This window comes from Pan troglodytes, chromosome 4 (genome assembly GCF_028858775.2).
Source record: "Pan troglodytes isolate AG18354 chromosome 4, NHGRI_mPanTro3-v2.0_pri, whole genome shotgun sequence".
NCBI lineage: Eukaryota > Metazoa > Chordata > Mammalia > Primates > Hominidae > Pan > Pan troglodytes.
The window spans coordinates 28,817,505-28,833,951 of NC_072402.2; the positions used below are offsets into that span (position 1 = coordinate 28,817,505).

At 37.4% G+C, this 16,447-nt stretch overlaps 1 protein-coding gene across 8 annotated transcripts in view; it reads right to left on the bottom strand.

Moving 5' to 3' along the window:
* RASA1 (RAS p21 protein activator 1) overlaps positions 1–16,447 on the bottom strand; it is a 124,763-nt gene that overhangs the window by 57,839 nt on the left and 50,477 nt on the right. For 4 of the 8 annotated variants that reach the window (XR_010157180.1, XM_063811113.1, XM_063811111.1 and 1 more), the window contains exons 2-4: positions 3,113–3,265; positions 1,963–2,102; positions 1,274–1,340 (exon numbers count right to left, since the gene is read on the bottom strand). Coding sequence is in view for 6 of the 8 variants with exons in the window: in XM_063811113.1 (XP_063667183.1) it covers positions 1,274–1,340; positions 1,963–2,102; positions 3,113–3,265 (360 nt within the window). In the remaining 2 variants the exon portion in view is untranslated. Of the gene's footprint in view, positions 1–1,273; positions 1,345–1,962; positions 2,103–3,112; positions 3,266–16,447 lie in introns of all 8 variants that reach the window. The other 4 variants (XR_010157179.1, XM_517663.8, XM_063811112.1 and 1 more) reach the window with 1 other exon arrangement.

The window sequence follows — 16,447 nt, forward strand, 5'->3', positions numbered from 1 at the left end:
TTTTGTACCATCATTGTAAAATTTACAGTGAAAAAGGCAAGTTATGTCTTAGTATGTTATGAAAATAATCTGATCTCATGGACTGTGATGGCTAATTTTATGTGTCAACTTGGCTGGGCCGTAGGGTTCCCAGATTAAACATTATATTTCTGGGTTTCTCTGTGAGGGTGTTTCTGGATAAGATTAGCATTTGAATCAGAGGACAGTATCCTACCATCCCCAATGTGAGTGGGCATTATCCAATTCACTGAGGGTCTGAACAGAAAAAAAAATGGAGGAGGAAGAAATTCATCCCTTTCTGCTGCCTTACTGGTTGAGCTGGGACATCTCATCTCATCTTCTCCTGCCCTCAGACTATGATTTACACCATAGGCTCCCCTGGTTCTCAGGTCTTCAGATGTAGACTGAATTATACCACTGGCTTTCTTGGGTTTTCAGATTGCAGACAGCCGATTGTGGGTCTTTACTGTCTCCATCTGTCATTGTGTAAACCTATTCTCCATAAAAAAATCTCCTCTAGAGAACACTGACTAATACATGAACCTTCTAAATGGATCTCAAAGATCCCCATAGTTACATGAAACACACTTAGAGAACTGCTGTCCTAAATGATCCCACTAAAAATTTTTTTAAATTACCTAAATTCATAAATTTGTAATTCATCACTGTTCTTCAATATATGCATTTTTTCCTTTGTCATTTATAGGCCTGTCCAGTTTACATTACAAATAAAAATGTGTCAATAAGAATTAAATGAGAGAATTAATGGTAAGAAACAAAGTTTCCACTAGAAAATTAAATAGCTTATAGAAAGACACAGATAATCTGATTATCAAATTATATAATTATATAGAAATAAAACCACAAACTAACATGTTGCATAGTTCTATAACATTCCTAAGGTTTAAAATTATTCACCCATTACATAAAGTAGAAGCTTATCCTTTATAGCTGTGGCATAAATGTCACATGGTAACAAAAATTTACATAGCATATAGATTGAAGTAGAACTCTCCTTACTTTGTGAGAGACAGTGGAATAAAACCTAACTATTTCTCCTATCATATTCACTGAGGCCACCCTGATCCAAAACCACAGTCTGAACAAATAAGCCAACCCAGAGATACAGGACCAACAGACCCAATATCAAAAGCTCTTTCACCTTGCTGTATGCCATTTCTTCAAACTGCAAAAGCTTCCTAGTCCAAGAGTAATAAATCTTCGAAGTCTAGCTCTTTCAAATGCCTATACATGAGAATAGATTATAAAATACCTTATTTCATCAGTGTCTGGTACTTTTGTGTAAGGTAGAATAGCTCGTACACGCCTTCTATCTTCTACTGGCTAGAAACCATAAAAAAAAAGATTTAAAAAGATAGTCTTTTTATCTTAAAGTCAAAAGAGGTATATCCACATAAAGCCAATAAAAATTCACATTAGAAACTCCATGGGATCATTCAAATAAATTTTTACTTGGACTATAAATACCCAGTGCCTAGAAAGGCTTTTTTGTTGTTCCTGTTTTTATGAAAATTATATTTTAAATATAAGCAGTATGCTTGTATAACGTAATATGAATGATCATTTCATTTTAAATATACTACATGAAACATATACATTAACCTTTCATTGATGATACACAAGGCATTTCAGAATCTTGCAGCAAAGTCAGGGTTAGTACTATGAAATCAGTAATTTGTTCCCATACATTCAGAAATATTTGTTAGGCTATTACCATACAGTATTTTCTTTTAATCTGGTTACTTAAATACAAAATTATTGAAAAATATTTTCTTTTTTTTTCAAAGAAGTTGTCCATTTTGTTCTGACATTATAACCCGAATTAAAATTTAATACAACAAATACTTCTTGAATTATAATAAACATAAGAAACTGAGCAATAGCTAAAACCATTATTGTACTGAAAAAATAAAGTTTTGAAAGATATTTTATTCATTTTACTTGCCTCTGGTGGTGCAACTGGGTAAAGTAATTTTTCTCCTTTAAGCAAACAAGAAACATGACTGTAATAACCTATTAGGTCTGACAGTGAAGAAAAACGTCTTCCACCAATGTAGTAATCTCCACACATAGCAATAATCCTATTTGAACAGGAAAAAAATACAGTATAAAAAAATCTTTACAGCCAATTTTAAAAATCAAGTTTTATAGAGAAATTATAAATCCATAATTTCCGTACTCTTTTCCTTGTAACTATATCCTTATACTAAAATACCACTTATTAGTATCTTCATCACAGTAAATTACTTGGGGCTATTTCTCTTACATATATATACATGCATTTGATGTGAAATACGTATCAGGCTTATAAACCTCAATTACAGAATTCCATCAAATATCTGAAAACTCACCCTCAGATACCTCTTCTCACTTTCCATATTTAAGGCTGAATTAACAATTTAATAAGTTTTATATGGCTAAAAGGAGCTCACAGATCTCTTGCAATATTTACACAAAGTACAGTAATAATTTCACATACTACATGTGGTATCATGGTACTACTGAACCTTATTTTAAAAATCTAAAAACCAAGGGTACACAAACATTTCATCATTTAACACTATATGCATTAGATGATTTTTTTCAATTTCTTCTATAAAAATGAAACAGAATACAATATGGGTAAATATGTTTATATATACAGAATATTTGTACTTGAAAATTTATATGTCTGTTTCACTGAAGTGCATGTCTGCAAAGAGTTTTAGAATAGTGAAGCTAAAATAAAGGACACAAAATTTGAGTTTTAAACAGGGTTTCCTACACTTTTTGTTATTCTGCAGTCTAAAAGTATACAATTCCTTTATTTTAGCCTTACCACTCAAAGTTTATTTGTAATTCTTTATACTTTAAAAACTATAAATATATTTGAGGATCAGCACAGTAATGCCCAACAATATTGTTTTTAAACAAAAAATGTAAACATTCAAAAGAATCTCTCTAAATCACTGATTAAATCATTTGACTGAAAACAAGCTTCCTTCTCTATTATTTGTTACTGAGTCATTCACCTTTATTATACAGGTATATTTATGAATATTATATCAAAATAGCTACATCATTTGGCTTCATAATAGGAATAAAGACTTACCTAAAATGGTTGACAACATTCATCTGGCTAAGAAATGAAAGTACAAAGGACCCTGGCCTCCGATCACTCTCTCTTATAAGATAACTGCCAGACTTCCCTGCCTGCCTGAGGCGTTCTTCTGCTATCGTTCTGTCAAGTTTTCCGTGATACCACCTAGGGGAAAAACAGAGAAGATATTACAATATAAATAGCAAGTGCAGAATTTCTATGGACACTTGAAAAACATACTACTAGAGGTTTTAAATGCCTACATGTAACTTAAACATTTACATTTTACTCTGAACCAGTTATTCCAATTTTAACTCAATTTAACCTCAGTCTCAAAAAATACTCATTTACTTGGTCTTTAATTTGTTCTAAAAGCTCAGTCCTAGTCATCTCATATATAAATCTCTTCCATTTCTACCCATCTCCCTACTTCCAGGATTGCCTGCTATTCAAAATATAAACACTACTGCAACCAAATCTTTACTTAGAAAAATAAAAGATAGACAAATGGAAATGATTAATTTACTACCTCGATCTTATACTGAGGAACCATGACTTCACAAGGCACATGGAACCTATGAGAATATAAAATGTTTTATTCCATTTTAGTGTTTGTGCCCTGCGACAGGAAAACAGAATTACACTGTCTAAAGGATGCTATTTTAATTTCCTGTTTGAACGTGAAGCTGATTAATCCCTTTGGCTCTAAGATAATCTACTCCATGACTATACATTTTACATTTGCACTCAACTTTCCAAATTTATGTAACAAACATGTGGGAGAATAAATAGCACCTTTGTCCCTTCACCCTTCTTGCTCTCAGTTTAACTGTGTTCTACCTACATACTATCAAATGATCTACTTAAGAAACTGGCTGTAACTCTAGGATACCAAGTATGCCTATAAAAGCCTCATGGACTGATATAAACAGAAACATGCTTAGAAATATACTAGAAGTATCATACAGGCATGGTAACAAATCTCCAAAGTAATTGCTATAAAATATTTTTACATTTGATAGTTTAGCCAAACTCATCCTTAGATACAGCCTAATTTGAAACATTCAGAGAAAAACAATAAACATTCATATTACATTGATATATTCAATTATGTAACATAATATAGTACTTCAGCTTTACCAAAGTTTATTTGTAATCTTGTATTTATAATAATATATGTATTTTATATAATATATAATAAGCCAATGATAAAAGCATTATGTTACTATGACTACTTTTGTAAGCTTGTTGTAATAAAAGCTCATTATTTTTGACTCCTTAGTTTTTAAAAATAAAACAAAAACACAGAAACTTAAAACTTATGGAAAGAATTACTTTTAGTTTTCTTCTAAAACCAACCTATTTATTTAGAGCCCTATGCATAAGGCTGAAAATAATGAACTTATTTATAGCGTTCCATTACGACTTAACAAACAAAATATAATTGTAACCTGTTAGTACTAGAGGAAGAAGGGAAAGAACAATCAATACCGCATTCCTCTAAAATCCTAATCTTAGTTCAGCCATTATCTTTGAGACAAATGACAAGTAAATTTAACTTTCAAGAGCTCAGGGACTTTTTAAATCTGAAATGGAAAGTTTACACCAGAGATCGTAAACGAACCCTAAGGAACTATAATTTAACGACATAAGAGAATAAAATTTTGAAATTTCAGGGTATGAATTTATTTAGTTGTGAAAATATATGGGATATCCTTAGGTTATCCTTAGAATATGAAACTAGTGCATTCCTCATTACTTAAAGCAGTAGAACTATCCCAGAGAGCAGATTTATATACCCAACAAAGATAAAATTAAGGACAATTTTTAAAAATCTCTATTTTTGTATACTTGTTATTTGTTAAATTTCTGTTATGTCTTAGGTAGTGTCAAGATGAAAAAGGTTTTTCTTTAATCTCCTTCATCTTTTGAACTTACCATTGAAATGATACACAGAGATACATGAGGCATTACACAATTACTACTTTATAAGAAATATCCAACTTACGATTTTAAGTGATATATATGTTTATTTGTGGTTTTTAGTTGTTTTTGTTTTGTTTTGTTTTAAGACGGGAGTCTCACTCTGTCGCCCAGGCTGAAGTACACTGGTACGATCTCAGCTCACTGCAACCCCCACCTCCCAGGCTCAACCCATCTTCCCACCACAGCCTCCCAAGTAGCCGAGACTGCAGACACATGCTACCACATCCAGCTTTTTTTTTTTTTTTTTGGAGAGACAGAGTTTTGCCATGTCACCCAGGCTGGTCTCAAATTCCTGGACTCAAGTGATCTGCTCACCTCAGCCTTCCCAAGTGCTAGGATTACAGGTGTGAGCCACCACACCGAGTCGATTTTTTACATCTATGTACTTTCTAAGATCTGAGCATTAAAATGGATAAGTCAGTTCAGGAGAAAGACATTAATCTAAATAAGTAACTATTTCCTAAATGTTAGCAATTTCCTTCATGTCAAAAAATCATAAGCTTCAAACACATAAAGCAAAACATGTCAATTCTTGATTATGACTATAAACTGCAATTAAATTATCCAGCCATCAGCTTGTAAATATTTACGTGGTTGATTTGATCCTTAAATGTTTTATAAATAAATCACAATAAATCCAATGTTACAAGATTTGATTCAGACAGCTTACAGATTTCTAGAACCTAAGTAAAATACTATATAACCTTTAAACACCAGTCCTTGGGTTTACTCAAAAACAGTATTTCTCAACCATTTTTTAACCCACAATCTTTTATATAAATATAAAAATTTTACCCTACTGAGAGAGATTCAGAGTCCCTAAGGTGGCTGTCCTGCATAGAGAATCATATATTCTAATTAGCCCCAGTAGCCAAGAAAATACTGTCTACCTTAACTTTCTGAAGTCTGTAATTCTTTTTATTTCAGGTGGGATATGGCTTTACAAAACATACTCTCAATAACAAAGATATAACATTTCCCAAGAGTGAACACTTTGGGAGTGGTTATTTGTCTAAAATACTCAATTTTTAAAAATGCTACACTTTCTGCCTCTACAAATAGTCACAGCAATAAAATTACAAAGAAATACAAGAAAGCATATTTAATCAACCCCACTATTACTCTTAAGTCTTCACAGTCAAAGCCTTATTATATCTCTTTAAAAGTAGATTTGCTGGTGACCATTTTCAAATAAGTTTAAAAAAAAATTCAACTGGAATCTAGAATACCTCAAAGAAACATAAGCATAAGAGTCATACTGGTGATATGAGAATACTCTGAGTGTAACATGAGATTACTAAACAATAGCTCATCATCTAAGTTAAAGTTTATAAATCTGCTCACATTTGTGGCAATTATAACACAGAATATACCTGGCACATAGCAATAATAAGTTTTAAAAGTATTTGTCCAATGAAAGAAGAAGTGTTGACTCATAAAACAATGTTGAAAAATACTTTATAAGTCATCTAGTTAAACCACCATGCCAATGTAAAAAACAAAACAAAAACTTTTCTTTTTTAACGTCCACATAGGAAGTTCTCTCTCTTTTTTTGGAGGGGGAAACGGAGTCTTGCTCTGTTACCCAGGTTGGGGTGCAGTGCCATGCTCTTATGGCTCACTGCAACCTCCGCCTCCTGGGTTCAAGTGATTCTCCTGTCTCTGCCTCCCAAGTAGCTGGTATTACAGGTGTGTGCCACCACATCCGGCTAACTTTTGTATTTTTAGTAGAGACGGGGTTTCACCATGTTGGCCAGGCTGGTCCCGAGCTCCTGACCTCAGGTGATCTGCCTGCCTCGGCCTCCCAAAGTGCTGAGATTACAGGTGTGAGCCACTGCACCCAGCCAAAAATTCTGACATGTGAAAAGAATGTGAAAACAGTTTAGGCTGACAGAACTCAAAGAAGTATGATTATGCTGACACTCCTTGAGCTTGTTCAAAAGAGACAATGCATACTAACAGAAGACCAAAACTTAACAGAAACCCAAGAAACCTCCAATCTATGGCGATGCCACCCTAAACATACCAAATCTCGTCAGAAACTGTCTCCACAGTTATGGCCAAGTCTTTACATTTTTTATGTCGTTACCATCACTTGTAAATTAGGGAAATTAATTTCTATCTCAACCTCAGAATAAAATTAATGACTTGTACTAAATTCCTTTAAGGAAAAATACAAAAATGAAAAATACTACATAGGCTTTATAGTAGAACGGTTAAAAGACTCTAGAGTCACTGTCTTTGAATCCCAGCTCTGCCACCTAGCTGCGCAAATGTAGGCAGATTACTTTATCTCTGAGCCTCAGTTTCCTCATCTATAAAAGGAATATAATAGTGTCTACCTCAGAGAATGTTGGCTTAATATTATTATTAAATGAGCTAACACATATAAAGTTGCTTAGAAGAATACCTAATGGATACCAAGAACCCAGTAAATATTAGCTTAATTAATATCAAACCAGTATCACAGGGGAGTAGAGGATACTCAAAGGATATGGGACTGATTAATAAACTTCTTCAAAAAAACTAACAAATTTTATGACTGTTGCAAAATGGGTGATCAATCTGTGAATCATATTAGTCTCAATTACCTATTTTCCAGTCTTGTTTACTTTCCATCTAATTTGGGGAAGAGAACAGGAGAAACCAATCTTTTTTTCTACTAAGGCATTAATTTTAGGAGGAAATTTTCTCAAAACTCTTTTTGAACATTATAGAGCATTCAAATTAATTGGGGCTGCAAGTGCCATACTATTAATAAACTAGAAATTCTATTTCACCTGGCAACTCTAGAAGAAAACCCCCAAAGAGCCCCCATTCTTTTCCCAATGTGTGTATATTTTGGGTGTTGGGGGGCAATATAAAGGATAGTATGTACTTGAGACACTATGACTTAAAACTGCTTAATATAACACGTTAATAATAAAGCATTTAATGTTCTCCTATTTTAAAAGTAAATCTCCCTCTCTCTTCTTTGCCTCTCTAAGGAAGATGGGGAAAAGGAATAGCAGGAGGAAATTCAAGAAGTACATACATGTCTTCCCAGCTAGCTTTGTAAATTTTTGTTGAGAAATCTTACAGGTAGATATGGAGTCCCTTAATTTCATTTTTTTAGAAATACAAATCAATTTACATACAATATCATACATCTAAGATGAAACTGCATGTTAAAAAAGTGAACAATTTAAAAAAGTCACAGAAATCACTCTATTTTAAATTTGGAATCACATGAACATTTTTTATAAATGTGTGCTGTGGCCAGGCGCAGTGGCTCCCAACTTTATAAACCAGCAATTTGGGAGGCTGAGGAGGGGACTGCTGGAACCCAGCAGTTCATGACCAACCCAGGCAATATGGCAAAACGCCACCTCTACAAAAAATACAAAAATTAGCCAGGCATGGTGGCACATACCTATGATCCCAGCTACTCGAGAGGCTGAGATGGGAGGATAGCTTGAGCCCGGGAAGTCAAGCCTGCAGTGAGACAAGATTGTGCCACTGCACTCTAGACTGGCCAACAGAGAGAGACCCTGTCACAGGGGAAATAAAAAAGGGGGTGGGGGGCTGCTGCATATTGCTGGAACACATCCGAAGGGCCTTAGAGGGGCCTTTGTGTTTTATAATCTGTCTCACTTGATCAGAGAAAAATATGGAAATTTGTGCAATGAGAAAATATCCTAGTGTGAATACAGACAGGCATTTCATTGAAACTATACAATTATTTACAACTAACTTGACAATCCCAAATGAAAACTGTCTACTACACAACAGAAAACCATTAAAACAGTGCTAACATCAATAGACTTCCTTTTATAAAAAGAAAACTAAATTGAAGTTACCAGCAGATTACTTTTACTTTCCACTTTGTTTTTCCTTTTGGTTATATTACTGACAGGCACCAAAGTAGCTACAGAGAAACATACATGCAGAAATCCAATTGCCAAGAAATCTTTTGCATCTGAATCACTTGGGACTCTGTGTGCCTGATCATACTACAAACTTCTGAAGTTATTCTACAAGCCTCAAAATGCTAATCAGACTTTGTTACACACGCTTGTGTCTTCTAAAACTAAATTGGTGATTTCAAGTTGGTATGCATTTGCTAAAACATAAAAATCTTCTTAAGCTCCCATATTTATTTGTAACAAATACATTCTTACTGTCTGTGATATGGTTTGGCTGTGTCTCCACCCAAATCTCATCTTGAATTGTAGTTTCCATAATCCCCACATGTTGTGGGTGGGACCCGACCCGGTGGGAAGTAACTGAATTATGGGGGCAGTTACCCCCATGCTGCTGTTATTGTGATAATGAGTGAGTTCTCACGAGATCTAATGGTTTTATAAGGGGCTTTTCCCCCTTTTGCTCAGTACTTCTCCTTGATGACACCATGTGAAGAAGGACATGTTTGCTTCCCCTTCCGCCATGATTGTAAGTTTCCCGAGGCCTCCCCAGCCCTGCGGAACTATGAGTCAATTAAGCCTCTTTCCTTTATAAGTGACCCCATCTCAGGTTTGTCTTTGTCAGCATCATGAGAATGAACTAATACAGTCTGCTAAAGGTTAAAAAAAAATTAAAAAATTAAAAAAGCAACTGATTTCTTAAAGTGAAGAGGAAAGCAAAGAAAATTTATCTCATACTAAGTGACTTTACTTGGCCTTTTTTTTCAAATCACTATGATAGAGACTAAAATTGGGTCACTGGTAAATTCACTTGAACAACCACTAGGCTAAGCAAAACAGGTGTAGTACCCCTTAGACCAACTACACATCACTTAAACTTGAGGAAGGGGAGAAGAGGGCGTGTTTATGTTAGCTATTCTTGGGTGTATTTGTATATATCCAGATAACTAGAGTGCGTATGTATGTGTGTGTGCACATGCGTGCATGTGTGTATGTATTTATCTCAGATCAAGTTAGTTCAAAGTAAGGGCAGAAATGCTGTTTCCTTTTTCAACAGGTAACATATTTACAGAATCCAAGAGGTTTTAGTTTCGAGAGAGCATTTCTAAAGAAACAGCACTATCATACATTCTGTCCACCCAAAATTCACTAAAAGACTAACATACAAAAGGTGAGAATACAAAGTTTACACTGAAATGCACTCAACCATGATTGTGAAGTTTTTACTACCTTTAACTCCCGTCACCCTAGTAAACAGATAACGAAGGGAAGAAAAAAAACCACACCTCTCCAAGAAATGTTATGCACTGATCAAATGTTGAAAGAGAGGAGGAAAAGGGAGGGAAGGCTAGCACAATACCTACTAGCAGGAGGCTAGTATTAGTTCCTACAGCACATTTTCAATCTCTTGTATCTGTGTTCTTTAAATCCTCAAAACAGTATCAATTCTTATAGTTGGGTTTTTCTTAGAACTTCAACAATTATAGTATCATACCATTCAGCACATGAAGATAAGAAATCACTATGTCTGAAGGTTAAAAGTAAACTTTAGTCTAACATTGTCTCTTATTTAGTTCATCTCCAACAAACTATGTGCCAAGCATTGTGCTACATGGTAGAATATAACAGTAAATACGACAGAACACCATGACAGGAAAGTTTAGGTTCTAGTGGAGAAGACAGACAAATTAAGCAACTGTAATCTGGTATAGTAAGTAGGAGGATACACAGGGATACAAAAAAATACCTGTCTCAGTCTTAGAATTTTAGCATACATTTCCTGAAAGAACTGATGGCTAAACTGAGACCTAAAAGATGAATGGCAACTGATTTGGAAAAAGTGAGGGACTGAGAAGGAAAGTGAGAAAAATATAACAGGCAATGGGAAAAAGCACAGGCAAAAAAAAAAAGAATTGACTTATCAAAAGATATATAGCCATAACAATACCCTAAACATTCTTTACAATATACTTTACAAATCTAATTCCCACCAAATAAAATGGAAAGAATATAAGCTTATATGCAGACATGTTACCTTACTTGCTGAATACAGACATACTACCTTACTTATGGAATTTCTTTCAGTTCCTCAAACTGAAATATGCCTCAAAGAACATTTTAAAAGTTCAAAATATTCTCAGATCTGTCCTTTCATCTGGTATCAGCAATAACCCTATGAGCACAGGGCAGGGGAATAGGCATTATCCACTCTCTCCCTCAAAAGTTCTCCACAATATGCCCATTTTTCTACTATACATAGGCTTATATCCCAAACAAGTTACAATTATTCATTCAACAAAGATTTTTTTAAGCTCCTATTATGCGTTAGGCAATGTTTTAAGGCATTAGTTTTCTCCCTCTGTGCTTTCTCAAAGTGTTTCTCCTATTTAACTTTTTTTAAAAAATAAGGGTGAAATATTACACAATTTACTCAAAAGTCATCCTAAAACTAAGGCATTTTCTACGTGCCTTTTCCTCAGAATTTTCCATTTCTGTATTTATTCACAGTCATGGAAATATCAGTTATCCATCAGCTCAAATTATAACCTCTATGACAGCAATACCCAAATTTCCCTTTCTAACTTCCTTCCTAAACGCCAGGCTTAAATTAACAAAGCCCTCCCAAGAATCTTCACCTTAAGGTGAATATATCAACATCTTAAAAAATTAGCAAATATCTCCACAAACACACAGACACAGACACACACACACACACTCACACTTCTCTTCCTCTTTATTAATAACACCAGCATCCTTCCTAGTGTCCAGACCTGGAATTTCAAAAGCAACTTTGATTCCTTCTTGTGGTGTTATTTTATTTATGTATGTGGTTGTGTTTATATATCTATATTTTTAAAAATAGGTTTTCATCCACAGTTCCTGGCTTATAACTCCCATAGCCCTTTGTGTTAGTCTGTCTTGAGACTGGGTAATTGGTAAAGAAAAGTGGTTTATTGCGGCTCATGGTTCTGCAGGACTATAGAGGAAGCATGGTGCTGGAATCTGCTTTCAGTGAGGCCTCAGGAAGCTTTTACTCATGGCAGAAGGCAAAGGGAGAGCTAGCACATCACATGACCAGAGAGAGCAAGAGAAGGGGGGAGGAGCCAGGCTCCTTTAAACCAGTAGTCCCCAACCTCTGGCACCAGGGACTGACTGATTTAGTGGAAGACAATTTTTCCACAGACAAGGGGTCAGGGAAGATGATTTCAGGATGAAACTGTTTCAGCTCAGATCATCAACCATTAGATTCTCATAAGGAGCACACAACCTATATCCCTCATATGAGGAGTTCACAATAGGGTTTGCGCTCCTGTGAAAATCTAATGCTGCTGCTGATCTAAGTTCTGCTGATCAGAAGGTGGAGCTCAGACAGTAATGCTCGCTTGCCTGTGGCTCACACCTCCTCCTGTGTGGCCCATCTCCTAACAGGCCACAGACAGGTACCGGTCCATGGAGTAGGGGTTGAGGACCCCTGCTTTAAACAACCAGCTCTCACTTGAACTCATTACCACAGGGGAGGGCAGCAAACCATTCATGAGGGATCCACCTTTATGATCCAAACACCCACCAGACCCCACTTCCAACAATGGAGGTCTCATTAAATACGAGATTTGGAGGGGACACACATTCAAGCTATATCACCCTTGTTATAGTCTTTTATTACAATGTTTGGTGTGTTAGGCCTCAGGAAACAATATCCCTGACCTTCTCCTGCCCTCCTTTCATCTGCACCAAGGCAGGACTCTAATTTTCCTCCACTTTTCTGACTGTGGGTCATAATGCCCTCATTTCAGAGAGGGTCCTATGGGGGGTCTTCCCATTGGGGAAAGTGCTGATGTCATGAAAATTCCATAAAAAACCAAAAGGACTGGCCTCACAGCTGAACATGTGAAGGTGGGCAAGAAGGTGAGCAAGAACTCATCCACTTGCTGGGAGAGTGGCATACCCTAACTCCACGGAAACAGAGGCTCCTACATTTGGGACCCTTCCAGACCTTGCCCTATGGCATCCAGACCTTGCCATATGGCTGTTTACTTGTATCCTTTAACATATCCTTCATAATAAACCAGTAAACGTGTTTCTCTGAGTTCTGTGAGTAACTCTAGCAAATTAATCCAACCCAAAGAGGGGGTTGTGGAAACCCCAACTCGAAGCCATCTGGTAGAAGTTCCAGAGATGCAGACTTACAACCAGTGGGAAGGAGGGCCCAGACCCCAAGACTGAGCCCTCAGCTGTTGGGATCTGACACTATCTCTAGGTAGTGACAGAAATGAATTGAAAGCCAATTAGCTGGTGTTCACTATAGAACTGATTGCTTATTTGGCAGGGAGAAATACTGTGCATTTGGACACAGAAGTCCTCTGTGTTGATTGTTGTGGTGTAAGAGCAGAGGAAAAACAATTTGGGAGTTTTTCCTAAACACTTCTTATCTTCCTAGACATAAAACTACTGCCAACTTGTATACTGCACCTCCAGTATCATTGAAATTATTCTCGTTTTCCATTCCTTCATTCATTACTACCCTCTCCATATCATACTGTTCCAACCCTTCCTACAACTAGGGAAAGATTTATCTCCCTATTAGGCTCTTTCTTCCTAAACCACAGGCTTAATCATTTCACTCTAATAGCTCAGAAGTGTACAAATTGCTATTCAATAACAAATAAAGCACAAACTATTCACCATGGCATTCAAAAGCCACCATGAAAGGCTCCAGCCTCCCTTCTAGCCAAATCAGACTATGTGTAACTCTACAAATACTACCTTGTTTTCACCTTGTCTTTTCACAATGCAGTCATCATTCGATTTTTGCTTGTCAAAACACTATGTTGAGTTACAGGGAAAAGTATACTTGCATAAAGCCATTTTTAATCCCCTTTAACTGAATACATTACCTCCCTCTGATATGGTTGCTCTGTATCCCTACCCAAATCTCATGTTGAACTGTTACTCCCAGTGTTGGGGGAGGGACCTGGTGGTAGGTGATGGAATCATGAAGGCAAATTTCCCCTTGCTGTTCTCGTGATAGTAAATTCCCACAAGATCTGATGGTTTAAAAGTGTGTGGCGCTTCCCCCCTTTACTCTCTCTGTCTCCTGTCACCATGTGAAGACGTTCTTGCTTCCCCTTTGCCTTCTGCCATGATTGTAAGTCTTCTGAGGCCTCTCCAGCCATGATTCCTGTACAGCCTACAGAACTGTGAGTCAATTAAACCTTTTCTTCATAAATTACCCAGTCTCAGGTAGTTCTTTGTAGCAGTATGAGAACAAGGTAATACAGAAAACTGGTACCAGAGAAGTGTGGCACTGCTATAAAGATACCTCAAAATGCGGAAGCAACTTTGGAACTGGGTAATAGGCAGAGGCTGGAACAGTTTGGAGAGATCAGAAGAAGACAGGAAGATGTGGGAAAGTTTCAGACTTCCTAGAGACTTGCTCAATAATTGTAACCAAAATGCTGATAGTGATATGGACAGTGAAATCCAGGCTGATGTGGTCTCAGATGGAGATGAGGAACTTATTGGGAACCAGAGTAACAGTCACTCTTGCTATGATTTAGCAGAGACTGGCAGCATTGTGCCCCTGCCCTAGAGATGTGTGGAACTTTGAACTTGAGAGATGATTTAGGGTACCTGGCAGAAGAAATTTCTAAGCAGCAAAGCATTCAAGATGTGACCTGGTTTTTTTCTAAAAGTATATGCTCATATGTATGAAGAGACGGTGTGAAATTGGAACTTATGTTTAAAAGGGAAGCAGAACATAAAAGTTTGGAAATTTTGCAGCCTCACCATGCTATAGAAAAGACAAACCCATTTTTGGGGGAGAAATTCAAGCCAGTGGTAGAAATTTACATAAATAAGAAGCCAAATGCTAACAGCCAAGACAATGGGGAAAATGTCTCCCAGGGCATGTCAGAGATCTTCACGGCTGCCCCTCCAGTACAGGCCTGGAGGTCTAAGAGGGAAAAATGGTTTCATGGGCCAGTCCCAGAGCCCTGCTGCTAACTGCATCCTTGGGACTTGGTGCCCTGCGTCCCAGCCACTCCAGCTCCAGCTGTGGCTGTGGCTAAAAGGGGCCAATGTACAACTCGGGCCATGGCTTCAGAGGGTGCAAGCCACAAGCCTTGGTGGATTCCACATCGTGTTGGGTCTGTGGGTGCACAAAAGGCAAGAGAAGAGGTTTGGGAGCCTCCACCTTGATTTCAGAGGATGTATGGAAATGCCTGGATGTCCAGGCAGGACTCCGCTACAGGGGCAGAGTCCTCATGGAGACCCTCTACTAGGGCAGTGCAGAGGGGGAAATGTGGGACTGGAACCCTCACAGAGAGTCCCCACTACCTAATGGAGCTGTGGGAAGAGGGCCATCATCCTCCAGACCCCACAAGGGTAGATCCACTGACAGCTTGCACTGTGTGCCTGCAAAAGTTGCAGGCATTCAATGCCAGCCCATTAAAGCAGCTGTGGGGGCTGTATCCTGCAGAGCCATGGGGCAGAGCTGCCAAAGGCCTTAGGAGGCCACCCCTTGCATCAGCGTGCCCTGGATGTGAGACATGGAATCAAAGGATATGGGAGCTTGAAGATTTCATGACTTCCCTGTTGGGTTTCAGACTTGCATGGCGCCTGTAGCCCATTTGTTTTGGCTATTTCTCCCATTTGCAACAGGAACATTTACCCATTCCCTGTACTCTCATTGTACCTTGGAAGAAACTAACTTGTTTTTTATTTTACAGGCTCATAGGTGGAAGGGACTTGCCTTGTCTCAGATAAGACTTTGGACTTTTCAGTTAATGCTGGAAGGAGTTAAGACTTTGGGGGACTGTTGGGAAGGCATGATTGTGTCTTGACATGTGAGAATAATATGAGATTTGGGAGAGGCTGGGGAGAATGATATGGTTTGGCTCTGTGCCCCCATCCAAATCTCATGTTGAATTGTAATTCCCAGTGTTGGGGAGGGGACCTGGTAGGAGGTGATTGGATCATGGGAGCAAATTTCCCCTTGCTGCCCTCGTGATAGTGAGTTCTCACAAGATCTGATGGTTTAAAAGTGTGTGGCACATTCCCCTTCACATGCTGTTTCTCCTGTCATTATGTGAAGATGTGCTTGCTTCCCCTTTGCCTTCTACCATGACTGTAAGATTCCTGAGGCCTCCCCCGCCATGATTCCTGTACAGCCTGCAGAACTGAGTCAATTAAACATTGCTTCTTTATAAACTACCCAGTCTCAGGTAGTTATTTACAGCAGTGTGAAGACAAACTAATACACCCTCCTTTAAAATCCTCTGCATTTAGATATCAATCTTCCTCTATCTCGTTGTACTTTTTTACATGTTCCCCTATACTGGCCATAAACTCCTCCTCTAACAGGCCAAATTTTGCTGATTTTTATATACCCTATAGCATTCTTAGTACAGTGCTTTGCATACAGTAGGGAATCCACAAATATTTGTGGGGGTTATAATAG